General features: G+C 41.7%; 1 protein-coding gene across 6 annotated transcripts in view; it reads left to right on the forward strand.

Moving 5' to 3' along the window:
- Positions 1–9400, forward strand: part of LOC134171744 (metabotropic glutamate receptor 8) — a 354238-nt gene extending 344838 nt beyond the window's left edge. For all 6 annotated transcript variants that reach the window (XM_062634258.1, XM_062634255.1, XM_062634256.1 and 3 more), the window contains one exon: positions 8194–9400. Coding sequence is in view for 1 of the 6 variants with exons in the window: in XM_062634256.1 (XP_062490240.1) it covers positions 8194–8243 (50 nt within the window). In the remaining 5 variants the exon portion in view is untranslated. The remainder of the gene's footprint in view (positions 1–8193) is intronic.
- Positions 9401–10123: the final 723 nt, after the last annotated feature.

Raw genomic sequence — 10123 nt, forward strand, 5'->3', positions numbered from 1 at the left:
CAGAATAATGGTCCCCATCCAGGTTTTTGTAGTCTTACTCATCTTGGTAGAAAATTGTGATAATTCGTATACAGCTTAATCATTATATGTTCTGATATGTCATGGGTTAATAAGGGAAAAAAGGCCTTTCCTATCTCAGAAAAGTTCTTGAATATTGTCACATCTCTAAATTGCTCTAGTATACAAGAGGTTATAGCTTCCATTTCACCACATGACATATAGTCTTATAAACTGGACTTCACATTAATAATCAATATGAGTACAGCCGGTAACGTTGCCCCCAGAGCTTAGTAATAATGGAGAAATCATTGCTACTCCAGTATTGAAGTAGTAAAGGTTTCTATTTAAGAGTTAGAGGTCACATAGGAATGAACAGCAGCTGTTACAGTTAAAGACTATTTTCTCAGTCATTTTACTGCAAATGGGGGGGGGGGGGTGGTGGTAAATTTTTATTTCTTTTTGATGTTGTTGTGTCATGGTTTAAACCCAGTCAGGTAATTCGTTCGCTCACTTCCCCCCTTTCTTGCCCTCCCCCTGCTCTCGGAGGGATGGAGAGGAGAATCAAAAGAATGCAACTCCCACGGGTTGAGATAAGAACAGTTTAGTAACTAAGGTATAACACAAATCACTACTGCTACCACCAATAATAACAATGATAAAGGAAATAACAAGGGAAGAGAATACAGCACCTCACCACCAGCCAACCGATAACTCGCCCCCCCCAGCCCGACCAAGCACCAGCCGATACCTCCTCCAACCCTCCAGTCTCCCAGCCCTTCTGGCTCGCTCCCAGTTACATCCTGGGCATGACGTGCTGTGGTATGGAATACCTCTTTGGTCAGTTTGGGTCAGGTGTCCTGTCTCTGCTTCCTCCTGGCTTCCCCTCCTCCCTGGCAGAGCATGAGGCTCACAAAGTCCTTGGCCAAACCAAAACATCGCTATCAGTTCTGTTCCCAGGCCGAAAGTCAAAACACAGCACTGCACCAGCTACCAAGAAGGAGAAAAATGACTGCTACTGCTGAACCCAGGACATGTTGACATGAGATTGAATATTACCATTTTGCTTAAGCACATTGAGACAAGTCAGTACCAAATTTGCAGAAAAATATTGTACTTATTTCAAGAAAATATAGCATCCTGCTGAATTCAAGAAGAGTTTGCCTGATTGAAGACTATATAAAAGTAGTCCATAAGTTTGCCATAGTATAGTTGATTATGAATGGAGGATACTGTGTACAAACCAATTCACTTTTAAAATCTTTCAAGATATGTAAATCCACTACACTGAGCTATGGGCTTATACAGCTTCAGATTATGACACATGACAGAGGAAAACTAAACGATAAAGTCAAATGAAATTATTGTGGATCAAACAATAGTGTGCAAGTATTAATAACTAAATAATTCCTCAAATCTTCAGAAAGAAGATTTCTTTCAAAAGAAAATTCAGAAGGGAAGGAGAGGTGGATTTTGCTGAGTTTGCTAAATTATAATTTATGAGGAAAGTTCAAAGGAGGGATTCCACATTATAATGAGAAAGATTGTTAATAAGAAAGTCTTGGGTATCTGATGTTTATCTGCTATACCTAATTAAGAAATGCTGTGTCTGGTATTCCTTAAAGTATTATTATACATAATTCATGGAAACAGCTGCTGTTGGAAGCAGGTCTGCTTCTCCAGTAGAGTGATGTATGCAGGGTAATGCTTATTTACTGTTCTCTAAACCTGATTTTAACAGCAGCACATCTATATGATTCTGAGCTCACTAGGAGTATATCCTGACTAGGCTTTGATACAGGCATCATAACGATTCATAGGCAAAAATCAGAGTCAAGTCATTTGCACTCCAGAGAGCTATCCCTATATAATTGAGCTTTTGGCCTCAGATGGGTTTCTCTCTTCCACGGAATTGTTCTATATCATCTGGATTAGATCAGGTTACCTCTTTTCTGCCAAAATAGTTATTGTCAAAACTTTTGGAGGTTCATGTGAATTATCAGTGCACAATGCCACATAAGTCCTTTTTACTAGGTCAGTAGCAACAACCTCTCAACATTGCAAAATTTCTTATTGTGTTGAATCTATGTGGGGTTGATCTTTCATTTCACTGATAGTATATGAAGTAGATGAATGAATAATGATTGCAAAAATCAGATTATTCCTAGTATTCCAGAAGTGAGTATTAAGTGTTTCCCACCATTTTCCAAGCACAAATACTGGTAGTGATAATAATGTTCATAACTAGGTAACAAATAAGATGAGACATCTCATCAAGGTAATTCCTTTTGTTTCCCATCCAGAAACAACTCAGCTATGTCTTATGTGTCCTGTTCCATGTAACAGACTTTATTCCATGCTGTCCCCCATGGGGGGTGGGAATACATTCATATTCAGTGGAAAACAAATCATATGTGGGAAACAGGATGAAAAAAAAAATATCCGGATGCAATTACAGAAGGCATAACCTCATAGCAGCCTTCCAGTTTCTGAAGGGGACCTGTAGGGATGCTGGGGAGGGACTCTTCATTAGGGACTGTAGTGATAGGACAAGGGATAACAGGTTAAAACTTAAACAGGTGAAGTTTAGATTGGATATAAGAAGGAAATTCTTTCCTGTTAGGGTGGTGAGGTACTGGAATGGGTTGCTCAGGGAGGTTGTGAATGCTCCATCCCTGGCAGTGTTCAAGACGAGGTTGGACGAGGCCTTGGGTGATATGGCTTAGTGTGAGGTGTCCCTGCCCATGGCAGGGGGGGTGGAATTAGGTGATCTTAAGGTCCTTTCCAACCCTAACTATTCTATGATTCTATGATTTTATGACAAATGCTTCAAATGCGTGTCAGTCAGATCACAATAATCATTCTAAATTGCTTTAGATTCTCTTTTATTTTACTTTTTTCTTTTTGTCTAATTCCAAAAGCCATGTAGTAACTGGAGCTAGAAAAGAGTACTCATTCCCAGAAATATTATGAGCCAAGTCTGTTACTTTTTCTGGCCATCTACACTTGCCAAATGTGGTTCATGTTATTGCTATGAAATGCTAACAGTCTTAAAGACCAGGACACCAGCTGCTGAAGCTTTCAGATCCCCAGACAGGAATTGTAGGCTTATTACAGTGAATTATAAATACACTTGCAATATTTAACAAGTCAAAAAACATTATTTGGAGATAAGATTAGGTTTAATACATTTCAAACTACTATCTACTCTAGCTTCCTGTGCTCTCATTTTTAAAGTAACAACACTCAGAACTCAATAGGATAATTTTTGTTTCTTGACCAATCCTAAATTAATTCTGTCAAAACTATTAAGTCTCAAATATACTATGACATTACAACACATTAACAAGTTACTCTAAACCAGCTGAGGTGTAATAACTACTTATTTTTGTATTTTGAGCTTCTTGCAAATGTCCTCACATAATTTATCTTAATGGATTCTGACAAATCTGATATGTTACATCTCTATGGCCTAAAAACATGCACATACAAAGTTATCATAGAAATCAGCTGATACAGGGTAATGTGCTAAGCAAGCTTAACCTGATCATGTGTCTGAGCTTATTTTTTGAGCAAGGGCTAAAAATAAGCTTTGCTCTTCTGTCTGCAGATGTGCATTTATTTGTTATTTCTTAACTGGGAACTAAATCCTTTTATGCTCTAAGGAACATGATGCCATTTCAGCAGTCCTGCATTATTTTCAGATGGAACCTAACTGGTCAAAGAAAAAATAGAATCCTCTCAGAAATCCAGCTGTGGGAGCATGGGGGAGTTCAGATGGGAGCAGTACAGCCCATCTGAAAGATCTGAAAGATGTAAATGAGGCTATATTTGCCTCAAGTGTCCCAGTACATGCAAATAAAGCTGTTTCATGTTGGTGCTTCAATACTATAATAGATTATGTGAAAGACTTAATGTGCCAAAAGCAATCTCTTTGTGAATCAGCTCTTCCAGACACAAAGTACTGGCAATACCTGTGCAAGTGGACGTAAAAAATATTACATTTTGCAGCTCTCTTTTGATTATTCATTTTAATATATTCATTCCTCAGTGTCGTGGTTTAAACCCAGTCAGGTAATTCGTTCGCTCACTTCCCACCCCTTTTCTTGCCCTCCCCCTGCTCTCGGAGGGACGGAGAGGAGAATCGAAAAGAATGCAACTCCCACGGGTTGAGATAAGAACAGTTTAGTAACTAAGGTATAACACAAATCACTACTGCTACCACCAATGATAATAATGATAAAGGAAATAACAAGGGAAGAGAATACATCATCTCACCACCAGCCGACCGATAACTCGCCCCCCCCAGCCCGACCAAGCTCCGACCGATACCTCCTCCAACCCTCCAGTCTCCCAGCCCTTCTGGCTCACTCCCAGTTACTTCCTGGGCATGACGTGCTGTGGTATGGAATACCTCTTTGGTCAGTTTGGGTCAGGTGTCCTGTCTCTGCTTCCTCCTGGCTCCCCCTCCTCCCTGGCAGAGCATGAGGCTCACAAAGTCCTTGGCCAAACCAAAACATCGCTTGTTATCAGCTCCGTTCCCGAGCTGAAAGTCAAAACATCGCACTGCACCAGCTACCAAGAAGGGGAAAAATGACTGCTACTGCTGAACCCAGGACATTATCCACCCCTTATTCCATACCATTCACGTCATGCTCAGATCCCACATTTTCAATATACCATCACTCTTATCTCGGTGCACTCTTATCTTAGTGCATGGACCAGTCCCTATAAAGCTGCTGTGTCCATCTGGTCCATGATGTCAGGCTCCATCTCTTGTAACAGTCTTCCAGAGCAGGAGAGACTGTGTGCAGTGTTCACACTCGTGAATAACCTGGGCAATAGTGTCCATTGCTAGGTCCACCCCTTGATCATGAGTCCATCTCTGTGTTGCATCTCTGCTCTGATGGCCTGAAGTGCATTGGGCCCACCAGGCTTAAAATAATTCACTGTCCCCTTAAGCAGTTTCTGCAGCTTGTTGCTGGGGACTCCATACAGCTGCCTTCCATCTCCAATGCTTCCAAAGCACTGGAGGGGCCCAGTGGACTAGATACTTGCCCATACTGTCACACACACCCTGCCACTCCTGGCTGTGCAGCCTTGGGGAAAACCTCTTGGTCCCCCTGTATTGTCGTCTAACCCCAGACAAGACCCAAACCTGACTCTGCTTAACTTTTGAGATCAGACAAAATGGTTGTGGGTAGAACACAGTCTGTGTGTGTGCCAACATGCTGATCCCCATCACAATCAGCAGGCAGGTCCCAAGGGTACCCAAAGGCCATTCAAAACCTTCAGAACTCTCAGTTGATGCTGCTGTACTTGTCACTGGGGCTGGTGTAGCTGCTGTGCTTGCCGGCTCTCCCACCGCCAGCTTCTCTTTTCCTGAGTCCAGCTCTTCCTCCTCTGCCTTGCTGGGAAATGCTGCGTGGTCTCCTGCATCCTCCTGGGGCTCGGCGGGCGGCTTCCGGGGAATGCTCTCGGCCGTCGCGGGGCTCGGCTCCTCCGCGGGGCTCGGCTCGGCCGCGGGGCGCGGCTCCTCCGCCGCCTTCTCCCGCTGCTCGGCAGCCGCCTCCTTCCGCTCCTCGGCAGCCGCCTCCTTCCGCTCCTCGACCGCCCCGACCTCCTCCACCGGCAGCCGTCCCCTCGCGGCCTCCGGCCCCGCTCCCGCCGCCGCTTGGTCCCCGGGGCCGCTCTCCCGGGCCGCTTCAGCAGCCGCCGGCTCCCGGGGCCGCTCCCCCTCGGCTCCCCGCAGCCTCACGAAGATGGAGAGTAGGGTGAGGGCCAGGACGGTGAAGAGCAGCCGGACGGCCAGGTACAAGTCCACGGCCACGTCCGTCCCGCCCTGCTGCTGGAGCCCGCCCGTATTACAAGCCATTGCCATAAAGCACAGTGAGACAAGAACCTTAGCCCAAGCCCCATACTTGATAAACACTATCACAGCAAATACCGGCTCTACGTAAGTTACAACCTTCTGAAGCTGTGAGATCAACAAGAACAACTCTGAGAGCCAATAAATCAGCATTGTGACGAGTGACTATTAATCCAGTCAGATCTGTCGTTATCTCAACCCTTCGTGCCCCACGTTGGGCGCCAAAAGAACTGTCGTGGTTTAAACCCAGTCAGGTAATTCGTTCGCTCACTTCCCACCCCTTTTCTTGCCCTCCCCCTGCTCTCGGAGGGACGGAGAGGAGAATCGAAAAGAATGCAACTCCCACGGGTTGAGATAAGAACAGTTTAGTAACTAAGGTATAACACAAATCACTACTGCTACCACCAATGATAATAATGATAAAGGAAATAACAAGGGAAGAGAATACATCATCTCACCACCAGCCGACCGATAACTCGCCCCCCCCAGCCCGACCAAGCTCCGACCGATACCTCCTCCAACCCTCCAGTCTCCCAGCCCTTCTGGCTAACTCCCAGTTACATCCTGGGCATGACGTGCTGTGGTATGGAATACCTCTTTGGTCAGTTTGGGTCAGGTGTCCTGTCTCTGCTTCCTCCTGGCTCCCCCTCCTCCCTGGCAGAGCATGAGGCTCACAAAGTCCTTGGCCAAACCAAAACATCGCTTGTTATCAGCTCCGTTCCCGAGCTGAAAGTCAAAACATCGCACTGCACCAGCTACCAAGAAGGGGAAAAATGACTGCTACTGCTGAACCCAGGACACTCAGTAATAAATATTATAGTGATATGTAAATTGTAACGGTCTGGCCATGTTGTGTCTTACAAAATGTCAAATACAATATTAGAATCAAATTGCTCAGTAGCACAAAGAAAACATGTAGAAAAACCAAGCAGCAAACTTCTTTATACTACCTAGCATTATTTTGCAGCAAATTTAGCAATCTTTTACTTAGTTTAGTCTTTGGTGTTGGAGAGAGAAACTGTCATTTCTTTATTTCTGCAGTCTGTTCTTCTCAAATCATTGCATTGTTGGGCTGAATTTAGGAGTTAGCATGAAGAACCCTTTTCTTGCCTATCTATCTCAGCTGTTCCCACCAGATTCTATATAGAAAAAGGAAATTAAAGGAAGGAAAGAAGGTATGGGAATAGAATTAAGATCTTTGAATCTATAGACCAGATAACTTTTGTGCCATCACATTTTTTTTCATCCTGCCAGCTGCAGTCTAAACTGCCATAAGCAGAACACGTCTGTAGCAGACAGGCTATAAAACATACTTGGGAAGCCAGATTCCTCTTTATGCAGTGTGACATAGACCTTACTATAGAGACAACAATGTGACTCGGTCCGCAGCAGTCTGATTTTCCATATACCCCACTGGTTTAGAATTAGAGAGTTGCTTGTGAAACCTAATGTCACCTCTTCCCTTTCTTGCCACTACATTAACACAACAGTGGAGACCTGGACCATATTTTGTACAGCAAAGGGATAAGATATAAGGTCTAGAAGCTAACACAAAATTTCATGTAAGATTCATGGTTAATCACTTTTACAATAGTAAAGGTATTTAACTTTCTCAACATATTGCCTCGTTCTGAACAGGGGTATCAGCTTTGTTCAAAGGAAAATGTGATCAGCTGATCATCAGAATAAGGAGACCATAATGTCATGGCAACTCTAAAATACAACCCAGGCTTTCATAACAATTTCTTCTGGTTCACTTTATGCTTTGTGTCTGAATGATCTCCAAAGAATATGTGCTGTAGCACTAGTTATCCATTTTTTGCTAACTTAGAGAAGTGTTTCCCTGTTAGGCTTTGCTTCTTTCAAAGAACATAAGCCTCCTTCTGGATGGACAGCGCTCCACTAGCTGCAAAGCTTTCTTTGCCCAGTAGAAGAAACAGAAAAATTCAAGCTTTAAATTGAAAAATATCTATAGAGAAATAAGCTAAAATAATGCCAGACACAGAGTATGCTGAAATTCTGTTATGGGCATGCTAAAACCACTCGTCATTGCTCCTCTCTTTTGACCTCTGCTTCCCCAGCCATAAACAAAATAAGTTATCATCAAGAATACAGAACCTGAGATCCAATTTACTCACTACTTGCATATAAGCTTGAACTTTCTTACCTTATTCCGTGAACATGGGCCATATTATTAGGAAATGTAGTGGGATGCTGCCTGAGTTCAAATGCTAAATATGGGTGGTTTTTTTTTTCCTCCTCTCTTGATTCTAAAAATCCTGAACTTTGTTTTTTCTGTTGTTTGTTTTTGGTTTTTTGATTTACAGCCTCTTCTACCAAGACCACTTATGTCAGTTACAGCAATCAGGCAAACTGAGCAGGGATGAAATTCACTGGAAGACCTGCAGGATGGGATCTTGCAAACATAGACTTAACCACCACCAGAATTCAGTCTTGGAAATATATCAGTAGACTACATTGAAATCAGTAGTCAGTCTCCTAAAGGCCAAGGATTAAACAAGAGGCAAAAGGCAAAAAAGAGACAGGGGAAGGAAAGTCCAGTTTTATAACAGAGTGTCAAGCTTCTGAACTCTTCGCTCACAAAAGGAAGCAAATCACAAAAGGAAAACAAATGTTAGCTCATGAAAAAAAAACACTGTTGAAATAAATCATGTCTGATGTTATATTTGTAAGTACTTTTTTGTGATTGTGACAATTTCCTTTCCTGTCCTACATTGTTCAACTCGTAAAAGAAGATGAGTTTGTTTCTTGTGATGGCTGACTGAATTAAGTCCTGGGTTATGCTAAAATAAATGCAATGGACAATGCATGCTAATTTTTATAAAAAATAATTTATTTATAATAATAAAGGAATGTTTTGCAAATGTTGAGACTTGTTTTGTTGCAGTTTTAAAGGAAAAAAAGTCCTTACACTGTTGTCTATTGTTTGTTTAGAATGTGCAGTAAAGGTGGGTGTTCAAATAAAATAATAATCATGGCATCAGAAGAATGCAGTGTAAACTCTAAGCATGTGTGTGTGTATGTGTGCACATGTGCGTGTATGTACGTGCATGCCTGCATGCATGTGTGTGTGTGTGCTCTGCAGTGTGTGAATTTATTTGTTCAAAGCTTTGTGACTATTTTTTCTAATGGAAGGATTTTTTTTCTCCCTCTCCACCCTCAAAGTAAGCACATTTTATATGTTTGTAAAGTGAAGGAGTCCTGATGGTAATTATTTTGTATGATTGTACTATATTTTTGAACCTCCACTAATAATTTTGATCCTTTTCATTTCTGGAACTTACAGAATGTGAGACTTTATGACAGCTAGACTGGATTAAGCTGAAAGTCTATTCAGCCTAGTATCCTGTCTCTGACAGGGGAATGTTGCAGATGCTTATCTCAATAAAGGTGACTTTGAAATAACAGGAGCGAAATCAATGGAAATTTAGAAAGCAGTAACCTAGTGGATATATGTACTATCACCTTCTAAACACAAAATCAAAAAAAATAAATGTCCATCTACAATCTTCACATCTTCTAACTCCCATGTCAAATGATTGTGTGTGTGTTAGAAATGATTATGCAAAGAGAGAGAGAAAATCATGTAGACATCTGTCATGTTAATAAGCCCCTCCAAAAGTTTTAAACTCAAAAATAGTTTAAAAAAAGAGTTAGGGACTTTCCACTTTGTTACTATAACTGTGTTCTTTAAGACTGTTTTGTCCCATGCGCTACTTACCATTCATCAAGTCAATGAGGCTTCACAATCAGTTGGTTGTTTGATGCTATTTCTTCTGAATTAGCCTTACAGCTCCTTCCTCAAAGGAGCTGTATTTTTACAACGTACCTTAAAGAAGCTGTGGTGTGTTACATGAATGAGGGTTGAAGCATCTGAAACTGAATCTCTTTCTGTTACAATGTCAATATTTAAACTCCAGCATAGTCAGCAAACTGCATACTGACATATTTTCAAAATATTTCAAACCATAAGGATTTTTTTTTGCAAGCATTCAAATGCCTGAGTTATTAACTGATGATTGCTTTGGTATAGTGTAGTAATGTGTGCTTGTACATGTGATGTGTGAAAATTCCTTTTTTTTTGACTATGCCACAAACACATAAATCCCATACTTATAGACTAATATATCCCAGGTTTTAAGCATATGAGCAGTGCAGTTAAGTCAAGGAAACCTGAATAAAAAAACAAACAAAACCCAAACAACCAACCATAGGCTTAGTTCAAACTTGTTAGCT

Source organism: Pezoporus occidentalis, unplaced genomic scaffold (genome assembly GCF_034315485.1).
Source record: "Pezoporus occidentalis ecotype Australia unplaced genomic scaffold, CSIRO_AGI_Poc_V1 ctg42, whole genome shotgun sequence".
Taxonomy (NCBI): Eukaryota; Metazoa; Chordata; class Aves; order Psittaciformes; family Psittacidae; genus Pezoporus; species Pezoporus occidentalis.